Source organism: Xenopus tropicalis, chromosome 3 (genome assembly GCF_000004195.4).
Source record: "Xenopus tropicalis strain Nigerian chromosome 3, UCB_Xtro_10.0, whole genome shotgun sequence".
Taxonomy (NCBI): Eukaryota; Metazoa; Chordata; class Amphibia; order Anura; family Pipidae; genus Xenopus; species Xenopus tropicalis.
Genome location: NC_030679.2, coordinates 53,956,828 through 53,976,102, shown reverse-complemented (window position 1 = coordinate 53,976,102; position 19,275 = coordinate 53,956,828). Strand labels below are relative to the sequence as shown.

Sequence of the window (19,275 nt, the reverse complement as noted above, 5' to 3'; positions counted from 1 at the left end):
TTCTCTCCTCTCTAATTACAATCTGTCTCTCTGACAAGTAATGTAAAGGCAGTGCTGCTCAGAACCATCACGAAACATGAGACTGGCTATAGGGGGGTGTTAAATTCACCTTTAAAGGGCTTGTTCAACATTGAGTTTAGTTTTAGGATGATGTAGAGAGTAATATTCTGAGACCGTTTGCGATTGGTCTTCATTTTTTATTTTAGTTTTTTTTATTATTTCGCTTTTTGTTCAGAATCTCTCTAGTGTGAAATTTCAGCAGCTATCAGGTTGCTAGGGTTCCAGGTACTTTAGCAACCAGATATTGGTTGAGAGAGAGAGAGGACTATGAATAGAAGAGGAACGGAATAGTAAGATAAGTAATGAAAAGATCAATCACAGATCAAGTTTGTTTTGTCTTCTGGGGTCAGTGACCTCCATTTCATAGCTGGAAAGAATCAGAAGAAGACGGCAAATAATTCATAAACAATGAAAAATAAATAATGAAGTCAAATTAAAAATTGTTTAGAACTGAACATTCTATGACTTATAAAAAGTTAATTTAAAGGTGAACCCCCTTTAAAGGAACAGTTCAGTGTGAAAATGAAACTGGATAAAATAGACTGTCCAAAATGAAAAAAAAAAACATTTCTAATTCCTACATTAGGCAAAAATGTAATCTATTAAGGCTGGAATGGACAGATGTCTAACATAATGACCAGAACACTAACTAAGAGGTTAGAAAGCTGAAAGCAGGAAGTAGTCAGTGACTTTAGGGGGGACCACATGGGACATTATTGTTCAGTTAGTTTGTGAGCCCGCAGGTCAAATGCAAACTAACAGCAGTTTTGTCCCATATGCCCCCCCGCAAGTCACTGATTGGTCACTAAATATCGGCTTAGAGGGTTGTAAAGGAGGAAGTAGTGTTCTGGCTATTATGTTAGACATCTGCCTGCTCCAGTCCTTATAGATTACATTTTAGCCTAACTATGTATATTAGAAATAGGTGGTGAGAGGCAGCTAAAGGCATTTAGATGGCAACTATTATTCCTTTGTGTGTTGGTCAAACAGCACATTTAGCATCAGGCTAAGGCTTTCAGCACCATTTTTGATAACCAAGGATTTGGAGCAGGGGTGGCCAGACTCGGTCGCGATCGACCGGACTGACGCGGAATGCGGAAGTGTGGCGTGAATGCGTACGTAGGCGATGCAGCGTATGTAAGCATTCACGCAGAAATCCACTGGGGATCGACTGGTGGACCGCGATCGACGTATTGGCCACCCCTTATTTGGAGCAATCATATAATACTCCGTTATATTATCCCTACTGCAGATCCTGATGCACAAAAACTGCAGAATTAACTAGGATGCATCGAATCTACAACTGATTTAGCCCAATGCGGAAACGAATCAGAACTCTTATTTGTATAGTTACATTTGAGTAGAGTTAAACTGCTGCGCAGAATCCTTTGGGAACAGATATATACCGGTTTAATTTGTCTGGCGTATAAAGGCACCTCAATGTAATGGTTCAGATTTGGTTTGGACAAACAGCTGCGTCCGAATCCTGCAAAAAGTTCTCTAATTCAGCTCAGTCCTGAAATTTGTATTTGATTTGGTGGAACCCTGGGGAAAAATAACATTTTATTAAAAGCATGTTTAAGTTGGCCTTGTATGAAAAACTTTGAGTTGAAGAAGGGCATCCTTAACCAATTTTCTGTTCAATTTCACTACAGGTAAAAGCTAAAAATGATGACAAAGTTGAAAAGGTGAGTGTCCAGAGAACCTACTGCCTCGTACATGTATTTATACAATAATACGGTCCATCCAGTAAAACTGCCCATAAACAGGTGTGTGAGGTACAGCCTTCCCCCTGCATGGCCAGATGGGCTACTGTTTGTCTGATATCTTCAGCTGCTCCACTGTAATAAACAGTGTATATACATGCACATAATATGTCTGGGGAGCTCATACATGTGAAGAAAGGATTCACCATGAAATGCTACAGGTATGGGACCTGTTATCCAGAATGCTCGGGGCCTGGGGTTTTCCAGATAAGGGATATTTCCGTAATTTAGATCTCCATACCTAAATCTGCTAAAAAATAATTTAACCATTAAATAAACCCAAAAGGATTATTTTGCCTCCAATAAGGATTAATTAAATCTTAGTTGGGATCAAGTACAGGTACTGTTTTATTATTACAGAGAAAAGGGAATCATTTAACCATTAAATAAACCCAATAGGGCTGTTCTGCCCCCAATAAGGGGTAATTATATCTTAGTTTGGATCAAGTACAGGTACTGTTTTATTATTACAGAGAAAAGGGAATCATTTAACCATTAAATAAACCCAATAGGGCTGTTCTGCCCCAATAAGGGGTAATTATATCTTAGTTGGGATCAAGTACAAGTACTGTTTTATTATTACAGAATAAAAATAATCATTTTTAAAAAAGTGAATTATTTCCTTAAAATAGAGTCTGTGGGAGATGGCCTTTCTGTAATTTGGAACTTTCTGGATAACAGGTTTATAGTATATTTTAAGTATATTTAAAAAAAAAAAAAAAGAAATGTTAAATCCATAGAAAAGGAAACATACAGTGGAGGAAATAATTATTTGACCCCTCGCTGATTTTGTAAGTTTGTCCAATGACAAAGAAATGAAAAGTCTCAGAACAGTATCATTTCAATGGTAGGTTTATTTTAACAGTGGCAGATAGCACATCAAAAGGAAAATTGAAAAAATAACTTTAAATAAAAGATAGCAACTGATTTGCATTTCATTGAGTGAAATAAGTTTTTGAACCCTCTAACAAAAAAAGACTTAATACTTAGTGGAAAAACCCTTGTTTGCAAGCACAGAGGTCAAACGTTTCTTGTAATTGATGACCAAGTTTGCGCACATTTTAGGAGGAATGTTGGTCCACTCCTCTTTGCAGATCATCTCTAAATCCCTAAGGTTTCGAGGCTGTCTCTGTGCAACTCTGAGCTTGAGCTCCCTCCATAGGTTTTCTATTGGATTAAGGTCCGGAGACTGACTAGGCCACTCCATGACCTTAATGTGCTTCTTCTTGAGCCACTCCTTTGTTGCCTTTGCTGTATGTTTTGGGTCATTGTCGTGCTGGAACACCCATCCACGACCCATTTTCAGTTTCCTGGCAGAGGGAAGGAGGTTGTCGTTCAGGATTTCACGATACATGGCTCCGTCCATTTTCCCGTTAATGCGAATAAGTTGTCCTGTGCCCTTAGCAGAAAAACACCCCCAAAGCAAAATGTTTACACCCCCATGCTTGACGGTGGGGACGGTGTTTTGGGGGTCATAGGCAGCATTTTTCATCCTCCAAACACAGCGAGTTGAGTTAATGCCAAAGAGCTCTATTTTGGTCTCATCAGACCACAGCACCTTCTCCCAGTCACTCACAGAATCATTCAGGTGTTCATTGGCAAACTTCAGATGGGCCTGCACATGTGCCTTCTTGAGCAGGGGGACCTTGCGAGCCCTGCAGGATTTTTATCCATTGCGGTGTAATGTGTTTCCAATGGTTTTCTTGGTGACTGTGGTCCCTGCTAATTTGAGGTCATTAACTAACTCCCCCGTGTAGTTCTAGGATGCTTTCACCTTTCTCAGAATCATTGACACCCCACGAGGTGAGATCTTGCGTGGAGCCCCAGAGCGAGGTCGATTGATGGTCATTTTGTGCTCCTTCCATTTTCGAACAATCGCACCAACAGTTGTCACCTTCTCTCCCAGCTTCTTGCTAATGGTTTTGTAGCCCATTCCAGCCTTGTGCAGGTCTACAATTTTGTCTCTGACATCCTTGGACAGCTCTTTGGTCTTTCCCATGTTGGAGAGTTTGGAGTCTGCTTGATTGATTGATTCTGTGGACAGGTGTCTTTTATACAGGTGACTAGTTAAGACAGGTGTCCTTAATGAGGTTGACTAATTGAGTAGAAGTGTCTAACCACTCTGTGGGAGCCAGAACTCTTAATGGTTGGTAGGGGTTCAAAAACTTATTTCACTCAATGAAATGCAAATCAGTTGCTATCTTTTATTTAAAGTTATTTTTTCGATTTTCCTTTTGATGTGCTATCTGCCACTGTTAAAATAAACCTACCATTGAAATGATACTGTTCTGAGACTTTTCATTTCTTTGTCATTGGACAAACTTACAAAATCAGTGAGGGGTCAAATAATTATTTCCTCCACTGTACGTAGCATCTAGGGAACATATGGTTCCCATTAATATTTTTGTTCTGCGGCTTTCCAGTTTGGAATGTAAGGGTCTCATTTAAAGGGGCAGTATACACCTATGTACAACTATTTTCTTCATAAGCAAAAGGAATAGTGCTAAAAATTCATTCTAAATTCATTCATTCTAATTTACTTTAATTAAATTTTTTTAATTCATTCATTCATTCATTCTAATTTAATTACATTTTTTTTTAGTAAAATGTATTTTGCTTTCACTCTTCCTAACTTAATATTAATTAGTTCAGTTAGTTTAACTCAGATACCGAACCTGGTCTCTTAACCCTTAGTTGTGACTGTTTTGTCTTACAACTAAACAGTAGTCCATTATGCAGAGGGATTATCTTCCTTGCAAGGACAAGGCATGGAGTGGCTCCTTTTTTATTGTCTAGAAATAACAATGCATAGGCTTTACACAATTAATACAATAGGTATAAAGTATGTTCAGCACAAGGCCTTTTCATTGCCCTTATTTCAAAAAAGGAGTAAGCTGCCCATGTAAGAATTCCCTCTGACTATCAATGTTTATTTTAGTGATTCCCCGACTATCCGCTTGTGATCAACGTGGTGTTAAATTGTGAATAGCATCTTGTTGCTCATCAGAGCCCAAGTTGTTACGCTTAACAAATATATGGCCAAAGGTATGTGGGCACATCTTCCCAACATCTCATTCTGAAACCAATAGGTCTTAATATCAAGTTGGTCCTTGCTTTGCTGCTCTGTTGCTCCCCTGTTCTTATTAAAAGGAAGGCTTTTCAATAGATGCTCCATCATTGTTGGTAGGGTTTGCTTCTATCCATACTTAAGAGGCTTGGTGCTGATGTTGGGATCAGGCCTGAATAGGGATTCCAGTTAAGTTCAGAGGTGTTCAGTGGGTTGAGTTCAGGGCTCTGTGTCAAGTTCTTTCACTCCTGTCTTAGCAAACCCCTCTGTACGGGCCTGACTCTGTGCCTGGGGGCATTATAGTGCTAAAATAGAAATAGGACCTTCCCCAAACTGTTGCTACAAAGTAGGAAGCACAAAGGAATGTCATTGTATGAGGCAGGGGTATGTGAGTTAGCAATGATGGCTGTGACTTAATTAGCCAATTCCAGTAATTAGAAGGCGTGTCAGGATGGTTTTGGCCATGTAGAGTAGTAGGTTCACCTTATGAACCTTATGTTTCGGTACTACAAGAACTAAAGGGTATATATTTCTCCAAAATGTTAGCCAACAGAACCCCCTCTTTGGGTGGGGGAAAAAATTCTGCCACTGACTTTTGACTGGAGCCTCAGCCGTTGTGCCCCAAACTTGTTGTTCAGCAGGTTAGGAGACCATTTGGGGCACAACTCCTCGGAACTTAAGTTGCTCATTTTATCTGTGGGTCCAACATTTTATTGAACCCTGGACTTGGGAAAGATTTTGTAAAAAGTAATGAAAAGGTTTGTTGTACCCTATATACACCATATGGGCAAAATTATTCATGCATTCTGATTACTGGAATTTAAAGGTTCTACACCCAAAAACAATTTTTTTTTCATGATGAAAATAGAATATTTAAGCTGCTTAGAATTATATTACTAAAACTGACACAGGTGCTGCTACATTATCCAGTGTAATTCTTAAAGGAACAGTAACACCAAAAAATAAAAGAGCTTTAAAGTAATAAACATATAATGCACTGTTGCCCTGCACTGGTAAAACTGGTGTGTTTGCTACAGTAACACTACTATAATTTATATAATAAGCTGCTGTGTAGCCCCGGGGGCAGCCATTCAGGCTGGAAAAAAGGAGAAAAGGCACAGGTTTGCTTAGCAGATAACAGACAAGTTCTGTAGAATACAATAGTGTTTTATCTGTTATCTGCTATGTGCCTGTGCCTTTTCTCCTTTGAATGGCTGCCTCCATGGCTACACAGCAGCTTAATATATAAATTATAGTAGACTTTCTGAAGTAAACACACAACTTTTACCAGTGCAGGGCAGCAGCACATTATATTTTAGTTACTTTTATACACTTTCATTTTTTGGTGTTACTGTTCCTTTAACAACTCCATGCTTCCTACATTGGTCCCATTTCAGCAGGAAGATAACCCATCGTGTAAAACAAGACTCATACAGAATGGGTTTGCTGAGATGGGAGTGGAAGAATTTTTATGTTCTATACCAGTGTTTTTCAACCTTTTTTGGGCAAAGGCACACTTGTTTCATGAAAAAAATCACGAGGCACACCACCATTAGAAAATGTTAAAAAATTTAACTCTGTGCCCAGCAGCAGTGCCCCCCTAGTACATTGGTGCCCAGCAGCAGTGCCCCCCTAGTACATTGGTGCCCAGCAGCAGTGCCCCCCTAGTACATTGGTGCCAAGAGCAGTGCCCCCCTAGTACATTGGTGCCCTGCCTACGGCACACCAGGCAACATCTCCTCACATAGTAACTAAGACTAAGGGGTATAGTTATCATGCTGTGTAAAAAGTGGAGTGAAGCATTACCAGTAATGTTGCCCAGGGCATTCAATCAGTAATCAGATTTCAATAGTAGCAAAGCATCTATTGGCTGCTATGAGCAACATCACCAGTAATGTCTTACTCCACTTTTTACACATTGTAATAAATATACCCCTTAGTATCTTACTAAGTATATTTATAAAAAATTTGGCCCGCGACTTAGCCTGTGTTTTAGATTTCGGCCCCCTTATGTGATTGAGTTTGACACCCCTGTTCTATACAGAAATCCCAAATTGGCTCAGATGTGAGCCAGGCCTGATCCCTAACATTAGTGCCAATTTTCTTAGGTATGAATGGAGGCAAATCCTATTTTACAATGGAAAGTCTTCCCAGAAGAGTAGAGGCTGTTTAAGCAACAAAGAGAGGTCCAACTGTGTAGTAATACAGAGCAGAAAGCAGATTCATTCTAAGTTTTTCATTATTTCAATTTCTTATCAGAACCTGCCCTACTCATCTTTCAATTGGTCATTAAGACATTATCTAGGCTGCTAAGGTCCAAGGTGCCCTGACTTTAAATTCCAAAGCGAGAGCTGCAGAAAAATATACATTTACAGAAATGCCTGCATTAACAAAGATACTGTATTTTCACGTTACGTTATTGTCAGTGGGAAAAGAATATTGCTAGACAAAGTGCAGCTGGCAGGGAAGGGTTAATTCTAAGGGCAAGCAGTTTCAACAATAAAAACAAAAAATCCCAAATATAGCTTTACTTAGCTCAGTTTGAGCTGTTGCAAAATATTCCATTATCTGTATATGGTTTATAGGCATTGGTGTCTAATAATATCCCTATTTAATGGGGGGATTATTCACTAACATATTTTAAATTTAGGTTTGCTACCCATAATATTAGGGTACTTGCAAGCTACAATAATATTATACCAAAGCCTTACTATATGGTGTGGGCTAATCTCTGTTTCCTACTGGTTATCTCGCATCCAGCAACATTTATTCTAATGACTAGAGCTCCAGTGCTGTTAGCTTGAGGGACTTTCCCCGTGTGTGCATTGGACCAGAGGCAAGCTATCATTGGAAAAAGAAATCACCTATGTGCTTCAAAGTAAAACCGAGCATTTAGAGATTAGCATGGCACTGTATGTGTAGCCCATTGGCACCCTAATATCTGCATACTAGGCAACCAGCTGCTTGAAATGGGATTGTCTGGCTGCCTCTCTACCCCCAATGTGTCTGTGCCAGGGGAGTGACCCCGTTTGAATCTGTAACTATATATGCTGTGTATCCCAAGTGAGCACGTGCTGCCCCAAATGATGTACGTTTTGCTGCAATTTCATAATCACCAGCTCAAACCAGAGATTCCAAATACCCACTACTTCTATAACACACACATCAAACTTTTAAGGGTCTAAAGTTTTCTCCTCCAATTCTGTCCACAGCTGTTCCAGAGGTGCCTCATGAAAGTCTTGCACATAGATCTGTGGAAATGCTATGTGTCCTATGTGCGGGAAACCAAACGGAAACTGCCAAGCTACAAGTAAGTAATAGGCTGCAAAAATACTACGGTTTTCTTTCCTCCTGCCATGGGCTATATTTGCAACACCGACACCAAACAAATACAAGTCTTAGTTTTGTTTGGTTAGTTTAGCTTTGCTTCTGTACTGTAGCCCTCATTCTTGTTTTAGTACTGTCATAGTAATGTGCTTATCTGGTGTCTAAGTCTTTTCGCTATGGGGACCCTGGAGATACCACCAAGTCCAGGGAAGATTTCAGCCGTCTGTGGCAGCCGGGTAACATACTGAATCAACTGGAATTCAATGGCAATGAGCCACCTGAAAATGTAAATGTGCCCCTTTTTGGTTATCAGAAAATCACCATATTCCACCATAATCGGTTACTAATTTGTCATTCCGGCCAAGCACCGTGCGTGGCTACTGTAAATTGCAACTATAGCCTGTCTGTAAATAGGGTTTACATTATTCTGTTTCTCTGTAAATGTTTAGTAAAATATTGACACCTGTTATTCTGCAGAGGGAATGAGATATGTATCTTTATATTGCAAAGCAACCAGCTAAATCTCATACACAGGCTCCAATGAAACAGTGGCCTCTGGTGGAAAAAGTCATCTGCCCTCCATTTTAGAGACCTGAAACTCCCTTCACTAATACAGGGCTGACTGCGTTAGACAGTGCTGTATTAGTAATGCGTGGGGTGCATAGGCATTCCTCCTTCTGTCTTGTACATTTTGCCTCATTCAGAAGCATAAGGTACAGAGCAGCAGGAGGTGTGACCTGCGTTGGAGCTAGTGGCGCCTTCTGGCCCTGCGCTCGTCACTGAGCTCTGGATTTTTCATCTGGCACTCAATGCAGAGTGTGACGCGAAGGGGGACACCTGGCACTACTTTGTGCTCTTGCATTTGTGCCCCCAGGGGTCATGAATGACTTTTTCAGAACCTTTTTGTGTTCAGAACACCCTACATGTGTCGCACCGTGACTTGATGCATGTCACTTCCAACTGACATAAGGGAGGAGCTCTGCAATTGCCTTGCTCCCCTAATTATGGCAAGAACATTCACTGGTGACATTTTTTGGGCAAAAGGTAGAGGATGACCTGCATAGTTTCCATCTGATGCCAGTGGGTGATGTTAGTGCTTCAAAACAGCCAACATGGCTCTTTTTTTACTTGGGGACAGTGAGCACAGTTGTTTTCCTCACTGGCACAGAAACAGTTAAAAGACACTCAAATACAAACTTTGCCCTACTTCATCTGTCCGTCATTTGCCAGGACTGTATTAATGACAACCTCTTTTTCACCCAGGATAGCCAGCCATTAAAGAGAGGGAGAGGTTCCATATTGTGCCTCAGAGGCTATGAATCTTGCCCCTTTGTATACCAATGCTAATAATTTTTATTCTGCTTTTTCTTCTAGGGAGAAAATGGCACAGGCGTATGACTTTGCGCTTGATAAAATTGGCATGGAAATCATGTCCTATCAGGTAACTCCTTGTTCTTTCCTCAAGTCATTGCCTTACGGTTAGGACTGTGCCTAGGCTAATGTTGCCGTTCTTCTCTCTGCAGATATGGGTCGACTACATCAATTTCCTGAAAGCTCCATGTTCCAGACAGCAACATTAGGAACACAGTAAGTTCTGGTATCTTGGAGCAATGGCTGCGTTAAACCAAAATACCTAAATAGCATCACACAGCTATAGTTTAGCAAGCACACACTTGTTTAATTGCAGCTGCTGAGTAGCAGAGATTCAAATTTAGGCTACAGCCTCATGGGTCTGATTCTCAGCCTGAGGATAAACCACACAAAGGTAAAACGTATAAAGCCTCTAGGCTGCAATTATTTTTTGAATATTCCTGGGTGAAGACACCCAGAATGTATTCACTTCCTAAATCAGCACCATATGCTTGCGCTTGGGCCAGTGCAGTGGTTTCGGGTGCAGACGCATGAAAAGCCTGTTTGTAGTGTAGCCTTTGGCTATGTAGAATTAAAATGCAATTGTTGCTGCTCAAGCTCACCACTGCTACCAATGGGAGAGAGTGCTGCATGTGCCTAGGCTTTCCATTCTCCCTCAAAATGTCAAATTGGAAAAAAGTGGACAGCAACACTGTCTTCCAATAAAGATAAAATTTTTTGTTCTGCTAGAAAACAAAGCCTGGTCTGCTCTCTACCTTTTTCCCAATTTCACAGGCCAAGAAACCATGTGTCTGCTTCAGTGTGCAGAATGGTGATCTGCACCCAGAGACGCTGTGCTGGCCAAGTAGTCAGAACCACCTTTCCGAATTTCCACTGGGAAACACGAAAGGGGAAATTAATGGATTTTTAAAGTATATACAACAAAAAAGAAGCAGAAAGCTAATGGGGAAAAATCCCATTATTTGTGGTGTACTACTTTAAAACATTACTTTTGAAGAAAATAATGCCAGCTGATAACAAAATGCCCCAAATTCCTTGCCACTGCCTGCCCATCCAAATGCCAGTCTGCAAACACCATGAGCTGCTTGATATGCAAAATGCCAGGCTAAGTACAGAGCTGCCAGCTTAGTTTTTCCCAAATAATCTCCTAAATATAAAACTGACAACAGAATGTTTGACTTACTGTCACTAAATAATAAAGGCTAAAACAAAGAATATGTTTCCTAGCTTTATACCTATAAAACAATATGCTTGAATGTCTCTATATCGTCTTTATTTTTGGCATATAGTGAAGCTGTGGGATCTTATGCTGAGAACCAAAGAATTACAGCCGTCCGCAGAGTTTACCAGCGAGGCTGTGTCAACCCCATGATTAACATCGAACAGCTTTGGAGGGATTACAACAAGTATGAAGAGGTAAATTGCATAATTTAAAGCTCTACGCCCAGAATCGGGACATATATAGTAAGAGAGTAACAAAAGCCCTTTTTTTGTATGAGTGCAATCAAAACGAGGGAGCAGTCCACTAAGAAGCCTTTGTATATTGAACTGACCCTTAACTAATAGCCTAATAACTGGCTGCAGCTGGGGAACGGGAGGGATTTATATAGAGGGCTTCTCTGCTGATTTGTCTTACCTTTGTAGGGCAAAGAAGAAAATAGTGACTACCTTCATTCTTAGATTTTGCTTTGTTAAATGCAAGAAATAACAAATAAAATGAGATATTTCTTAATTAATACAAAAGGCAAAACAATGTCAGCACATTCACAGCAAGCCGATTCATTGCACTAGTGTCGAAAAGGGGAGTACACTGCCTCTTAAAGGCATTAAAAATGGAAATGGAAATAACTCTCTAAATATTCTTTAGGGTATCAACATCCATTTGGCAAAGAAAATGATTGAAGACAGAAGTAGAGATTACATGAATGCAAGAAGAGTTGCAAAGGTAATCCCAGCTGTTTCAGTGGATGGGCGGTTTATTTTATTTTATTCTGAACAAGTTTGAATTTACTGAGCTTTGTGCTCTGTGTGTCTTACAGGCTAGGAGACATGATATATATATATTTAATTATTGGTCTACAATCACTGCTGTATGTTCCATTCAGTTCCGTTATTGCTAGCAAGTGATAACTGATTTGTTAGGCCACAAATGTGTTGTTATTGCAGTATAAAAAAAACACTGGTATGGAATCTGTTATCTAGAATGCTGGGGACTTGGGGTTTTCCTGTTAACAGGTCTTTACATAAGTTGGATCTCCATACCTGCTTAAATTCTTTTTCAGCTTTTTCTTTATTACTTAGTAAAAGGAAATCATTTTTAAACATTAGAATGATTTGCTTATAATGGAGTCTATGAGAGATAGCCTTCCCATAATTCGGAACTTTATGGATAAAAAAAATCCCATACCTGTATTACACATTACCCTAACAATGGCTTCACTGTCTTTCAAGACTTAGCAGTCAAGGCAATACTAGTAGAATTGGCTTATCTCTTGTGTGACTGTATAAATGTATTTTGATTAAGGAATATGAAACAGTGATGAAAGGTCTGGATCGCAATGCTCCTTCCGTGCCTCCTCAAAACACACCCCAGGAAGCACAGCAGGTGGAAATGTGGAAAAAATATATACAGTGGGAGAAGAGTAACCCTCTGCGAACAGAGGACCAGACCCTAATAACAAAAAGAGGTAAAGTAACTTACAGCAGTGACTGGTTTGTAGCACTTTCCCACCCACCCACCCACCAATATATTGTTATATAAGCTACGTTTGTATTTATTTTGCAGTTATGTTTGCATATGAGCAGTGTTTGTTGGTACTGGGACATCATCCGCACATCTGGTATGAAGCCGGACAATACCTTGAACAATCTAGCAAGCTGCTTGCTGAAAAAGGGGTATGTGATTGGTTGGACTCAAGCTTATAGTACTCTTTACTGTCCTTATTCTCCTTTTAGTTAACTGAATTCATTTACATGGTACTGATGATACTAATGTATGACAGATATCTTCATTCCGCTGGGAAGTACTGGTCTAAGTTGGCCACTCACAGGCTAGTGAGCGTTTCATTTGACCAAGCATTTGAATTTCCAAACAACACTGATTCCAAACAACACTTATTCATCCTTTGGTTCCAAATATTGGATATGAAAGTAGGGATGGGTGGCATGGCCCTATCAGTTGGGTCTGACGCAGCTCCATACACCTGTTGATGGGAAGAACTAGCAAAAGAATCTACTGTCTGACAGACTGACTTATTTATAATAGGATCATTTTGTCAACACTACCTTACAAAGGCCCATATATAATGCAATGATGTAACGTTAAAGCTGAAATCAAACCCAATGTCAGGTCGTACAGCTGTGTGTGTGGCCAGCTTCACATGGGTCAGTTCAACTCTATCAGTCTGCGCTTCTCTTGATGGCTCCAGTTTTAAGGTTTTACATTTCTTCCTATCACAGGACATGAACAACGCTAAACTGTTCAGCGATGAAGCTGCCAATATCTATGAGCGGGCAATCAGTACACTTCTAAAGAAAAACATGTTGCTGTATTTTGCCTACGCAGACTACGAAGAGGTCAGTATCTGTATTGGAGATTTACATGAACAGAAAGGACACGTTCTCTTGCAAAGAATAACATGGTTTTTAATAAATAGTTAAGGTTTATATAAAGTTGCTGGACATTAGGAATATTAGTGCTTTAAATAAAAAGTTTTTTGATTTTACCTCCACTTCTCATGAACAATTGCTATCCACTAATGATTTGACCGGAGTGCCTGCCTTTTTTCTATTTTTGAGACGTATCCATGTTGGCTCCCTTTGGCTGAGGGTCTGGGGCATGAGCACCTGGACCAACCTATATTATAGGTGAGATCCTCTCTTATGAGCAAATGTACTATTATTATTGTATTTATTGTTTATATGACTAACCTAAATGTTTGTAGCCTTAGGTGACAAAATATATTTTACTGGCCCCTTTAAAAGTTCTGGAGCTACTGCCTGTAAGTTTGTATGTGACAGGTTAGTGCTGGGTGGTATACCGGTTTAACCGGTATACCGGTTTTTAAAAAAAAAAAACGATATGGTTTTTAAACATACCGCTACACCGGTATGCGCGCCTCCTGCTATTTTTCTTCAATTATATCCGGGTTGCGCTCGTGCGCATGTGACGTCAGCGCGCATGTGACGTCAGCGCGCATGCGACGTCGCTAGGACGCATCGCTGGAGGAACCACAAGTTGGGTAAGTTCTGCTGGGGGGTTGTGGTTGGAGTTGTGGGGGGGGGGTGTTGGGGTTGTGGGGGGGGGTTGGGGGGGTTGTGGGGGGTTGTGTTGGGGTTGGGGGGGGTCGGGGTTGTGGTTGGGGTTGTGGGGGGGTTGGAGTTGTGTGGGGGGGTTGGAGTTGTGGGAGGGGGGTTGGAGTTGTGGGAGGGGGGTGTTGGGGTTGTGGGGGGGTGTTGGGGTTGTGGGGGGGGTGTTGGGGTTGTGGTTGGGGGGGTTGGGGTTGTGGGGGGCACCAATATTTATTATTTATTTTTTATTTATATACCGTCAAATACCGTGATACCGATATAATTTTGAAAAATACCGTGATATAAATTTTTGGTCATACCGCCCAGCTCTATGACAGGTCACATTTACTTACCTAAATGTGTGAAATAGTATGTTATATGTATATGTTTAGTAATTTAGGTGTGGTTTTATAATAAGTTAAATAATATTAAACGAATCCTAAATATTTTTTTTCAGTGGACAATAACACAAGAGTATTATTTGAACGAGTTTTAACATCAGGAAGTTTGCCTCCCGAAAAATCAGGGTGAGTCTGAATATAAACTTCGTATATGGAAGGCCAGTCATAGAAACTGCAGTGAGAGTCTCAAGTCACGAACCTTCCCCTGCGCAGCCTTAAGCCTTTTGCTCTACACTGTCATGTAACACAGACTGCAGGGTTTATTTTATGATCCCTTTCCCAGTGCAGCATAAAAGCTTTACACAGTGGAGCCCTAAGCAGGCCTGTACCCTCAGCTATATCATGGGAAACATCATATATTTATATGGTAGAATTCCAATAAAACTCTATTCAGTTCATACACTGCCCCTGTGCAAGTTTTGCTTCTCTTGCAACAGTATTGCCATTCCCCTGCTCAGATTAAATCCTGCCTGCTCATGGCTCAGGCTTCATCCCCGTGCAAGTGTACAAGGACAACACAGGGGAAGAGGAAAGTGAAGAGGGATGGGAAGAACAGCAAAAGCGAAGCTGCATAATGCTGCTGTTATATGCTGAATGTGAACTGTATACAATGTCTGTCAAACTGGAATGTTCACTTTGTCTCGGAATAATGAATTGTTTCTCCTTGTTTTTTCCCCCCTTGATTTCTGCAGTGAGATTTGGGCACGCTTCCTGGCCTTTGAAAGTAACATTGGAGATTTAGCTAGTATACTGAAAGTGGAAAAAAGGAGATACACAGCATTCAAGGAGGAGTATGAAGGGAAGGAGACAGCACTTCTTGTGGATAGATACAAATTTATGGACTTGTACCCCTGCTCCACAAGTGAACTGAAAGCTTTGGGATACAAGGTATGTTGTGATCAGGGTTTGTACCTGCATATAGCTATCCCGCCTTTACTCTATTATGGGAATTATGTTAGATTCATATATTAACGTGGTGCTTGGGCTTATCTTTGGTCTCTAGTATATGTGCCGGCAGCTGCCGTCCTCTACCGCTCCCATGCCTTTATACCAAGCAGAGACACATTTATTTCTTTCACTCCCTTCACTTTTGCTTCTCTTTTTCAAGATTCTCAGGCAACAGCAAACTGCTGCTTGATTAAATAATAAAGGAACAGATATGGCTGATTGCTATTGGTGGTTTGCAGTATTGTCAATTAGCACAAGAAAATTTGTCTGCCTCACTCCTAACTTATTGACAGTAATGTCTCATTCTTATTTCTAGGATGTATCGAGAGCCAAACTGGCAGCACTAATCCCAGACCCTGTGATAGCTCCATCCATAGCCCCTTCGCTGAAGGATGATGTTGACCGAAAACCAGAGTATCCCAAACACGTCCCAGATGATCACTTTCCAGACGGGACATTTAGCTCGTAAGCCTTTTTAAAGCTAATTGACTCATATTCATTTAACTAGGAAAACCTTATGAGGACTTTTATTTGCTGATTCTAACTAGTTGCTTCTTTGTCTACTAATCCATTCCTGGGGGTGCCATGCCTCCATGCGCACCATGTTATCTGCCTGGGAGTCCTGCACATTGGCCCGCTGCCATTGGTCAATTTAGTAATCGCTCTCCCTTTCCTTTTTATAGGGCTGATAGAATTGGATTGTAGAACAGCCGCGTGTATTAACTGCTAAAAACAATGTTTTTCTGTTCTGTAGCACCTGGACTCCATCCTGTTCCTGGCAGAGTATTCCCAGTCCCTCCAGCTGCAGTGATCTTAATGAAGCTGCTTCCTCCCCCCATTTGCTTCCAGGTTAGTGTGTAATTTTGCTTTTTTTGGCAATGTGGGGTTCTTACCTTTGCTTTGATACTGTAGCCAGGAACAATGTGAGAGGAGGAGAGGGCCGCAATGCGAAAAGGCTGCAAAGGATACGTTGTTTTGTTTATGTTGATGGCCCCATCACTACTGGGACCAGGGCTTCCATCAGCAATCACACAGCCCCATTCTAAGTTAGTAGGACTCGTCCCCAACAAGGGGGCCCCAACTATCAATCTATTGGTCACCTGCGGCCCTTGGACCCTGCCAGCAAGAATAATGTGGCCCTAGTTAAAATAAAGTGACCTGCAGAAGGAAGCATGGTCACACCTCCTGATCCATCCCAGTCGCCCATTATACAAAACCCTCCCTTCCCTTATACTGTGCCCTCCCTTCCCCTGCACTGCAAGTTCTACCCGGCCTTCCCCTGTCCCACTGGCTTTCTAAAACACAGGGTCTGCTTCCCCTATAGTTCCGCCACTGACTGTCCCAGTTTATTATAAAATGTGATACTTCTGGGCAGCCAATAAACTGTTAGTCCTTAAAAAATAATTAATAAAATTCCATTTTATTTCTTTTCAAAGGGACCATTCGTACAGGTTGATGAGATTATGGAAATCTTGCGGAGGTGCAAGCTGCCGGACAGTAAGTGCTTTGTTGGTGCACCTATAAACCGAAGCTCCAGAAACACATACGCATTTACCTGCAGCTCTTTCAGCTCGGTTCTGCTTTTGCTCTTGTCTTGCTAAGGAGGATGGGAGTTAGATTTCCAGGGCTGCAATGGGTTATGGGTATTGTAGTTGAACAACATCTGGGTGGCTGCAGATTGCCCTTGGCTGAATGAGCCTCTTTCAATGTATGTGTATCTGTCTTTGCAGCAGTGGAAGAGGCGGTGAGGATCATTACAGGAAGCCAGGCAGAGATGAACATGGAGGGGAACGGACCAGTTGAAGTCAACACACTACTAAATAAATCTGTGAAAAGACCCAATGAGGATTCCGACGATGAAGAAGAGAAGGGGTCTGTGGCCATCTTTCCTTTCTCAGTGATTCCTTGTGGCTGGGCGGTGCACATTGCTTGTAGATTGCAACGTAGAAGCTAAAAGCTGAACATTTACACTACTGAGCCCAGGGCCAGAGGGATGATCCAGAGAAAGGAAAAAGATGGTGCTCACTAGAATACAACTCTGGCTCTGAGGTAACGGATAATAATTACTGGGGGTACCTAACTAGTCAGCAAGCCAAGTGATTCAGTCTTTCCTTGTCCTTAAAGTGGCCATACATGGGCTGACCCATACTGGATGGAACAGGTGGATATCATACAAGGTATGGCCAGATTTATATTGTTCTTTATTTGCCATACATGCCCAGAGGGTCAGGTAAAATTAGCCAAAATGCCTCACCAGATGTGGGCATACATGGCAAGCTTAAGGCCCCATGCACAACGCTGGTTTTTGTTCATTATTGCAATCATTCGCACTGTCCTTACCAAGCTGCCGCATTTCAGTGGGTACATGGGTACATGAACAGCATGCAGTCGATGTCCAGGCAACCAATCAAGCCTCATTTTATAAAAGGGGTTTTTACTGTAATATTTAGCTAAACATTTGCATTTTTAGACCAATCATTCTGAGCACTGTTGGGTGGGATTATGGATAAAAAGTGCTGAGTTTCAGTCTTACATCTCTTTACCCCCAACTTACACATCCGCCACCTTACCAATGAGATTGTGCTATACCATAGCATCGTACAACTATTTAGTAGCGCATTGTTACAAAGGAGAGACCATATAACGTCCATAGTGATTCTACAGGGTGCTGAGCTTGGTTTGCCTGCAGACCTGATTGGTTTATCCCGGAACAGGCTCCATTGCCTTTCCAACCAATGACACTTTCGCATTCTAAAACACAGGAGAACTTTTCAGCAGCACCAAAGCGCATGTGCTAGGGCAAAGTTATAGTGAATGGTGGGTTCCTAACAAATGGCCCCCCACCCACTAACAGCCTCCAGTCTCTACATTAAAACTTATGGCGTGACTGCTAATGATGAAAAGCCAATGCAGATCAAGGGCATGTCCCCCCCCCCCCATGCAGTTAAATCACCTGTTTGCCTGTTGGGACCTGCCATTTCTCTGCCCCAACAATAATACTCATGGCAATGGCGTGTTTATCAGCTGCTTTCATCCAGGGCAATAGTCTTCTGCTGACAGTGCCATGTTAAGGCTGATGCCACACGTGGCGTAGGGCTGATTTTTTCGGCAAGCGGAAAAACGCTTGCCGAAAATTCAGCCTTACGCCTGCTACTTGTGCCTGCACCCGAATGAATGGAATACACTCGGGCGCAGGCACATGTAGCCGATTTACGCATGAAAACGCAAGACTTTGCATTCTCTCGCGTTTTCATGCGTATATCGGCTACATGTGCCTGCGCCCGAGCGTATTCCATTCAGGTATCTCTCCTCACCCATTTCTCTGCCCCCTGATTCCACCATCTCTTTTTAATTACCCTTTTCTCTTGCCCCACAGGTCTCCTTCCTCTCTAAACTTTCCCGGCAATACTATAAAAATGCAAAACACCATTCAAATATGTTTTAAAATATTTATTTATAGTTTAGATATGATGTATTTAAGTTATGCATATTTAGGTTGGAAAGGACTCATTTATTTTAAGTTTTAGTGTAGATGGAAGGTTCCTATTTAGTAGTTGATACAGAGGAAGGCAGAAAAAAACAATCTGAAGTCGGAGCCAATTTGCCTCAGAGGGGGAAAAATTCCTTCCTGACTCCCAAAGGGCAATCGAACAAGTCCCTGTATCAACTTCTACTAAGGGTTTATGTCAGTGTTGCTGTATTTTTACCTTGCTAAATGGCTTTGTTAAAGCTATCTAATGTTTCGGCAGAATTTTTAGTGGATTGTGAAGGGAGGAGCCTCTGTAGGGGGCTGTGAGGGGGTGTTGGAGCTGTGCTTGTCTGAAATGTAGATGTTGGAGGCTAAAGGCCCCCATACACGGGCCGATAGAGCTAATCGGCCCGTGTATGGGCAGAAACGTGCGGCCTGGCCGACCGATATCTGGCCTGAAATTGGCCAGATATCGATCAGCCAGGTTAGAAAATCCGGTCGGATCGGGGACCGCATCAGCTCGTTGATGCGGTCCAGGAACCGACTGCCCATGGCTGCAAATGTAATCCGATCGTT

The 19,275-nt window shown here is 41.6% G+C and overlaps 1 protein-coding gene and 1 pseudogene across 1 annotated transcript; both read left to right on the top strand.

Annotated features, from left to right (window-relative positions):
• Positions 1 to 1,152: 1,152 nt before the first annotated feature.
• Positions 1,153 to 16,106, top strand: LOC105945693 (annotated as a pseudogene).
• Positions 16,107 to 16,108: 2 nt separating this feature from the next.
• Positions 16,109 to 18,339, top strand: LOC101730560 (cleavage stimulation factor subunit 3-like). Its single transcript, XM_031898204.1, has 3 exons — positions 16,109 to 16,153; positions 16,667 to 16,727; positions 16,961 to 18,339. Exons 1-3 carry the CDS (start codon positions 16,109 to 16,111, stop codon positions 17,182 to 17,184), a joined length of 330 nt encoding a protein of 109 aa, XP_031754064.1. The 3' UTR covers positions 17,185 to 18,339.
• The last annotated feature ends 936 nt before the right edge of the window (positions 18,340 to 19,275 follow it).

Coding starts and splice junctions, on each gene's coding strand:
- LOC101730560 (XM_031898204.1), top strand. CDS start 16,109: ATGTGGGGTTCTTACCTTTGCTTTGATACTGTAGCCAGGAACAAT. Junction 16,154..16,666: donor ATACTGTAGCCAGGAACAAT/GTGAGAGGAGGA, acceptor TTCTTTTCAAAG/GGACCATTCGTACAGGTTGA. Junction 16,728..16,960: donor GAGGTGCAAGCTGCCGGACA/GTAAGTGCTTTG, acceptor CTGTCTTTGCAG/CAGTGGAAGAGGCGGTGAGG.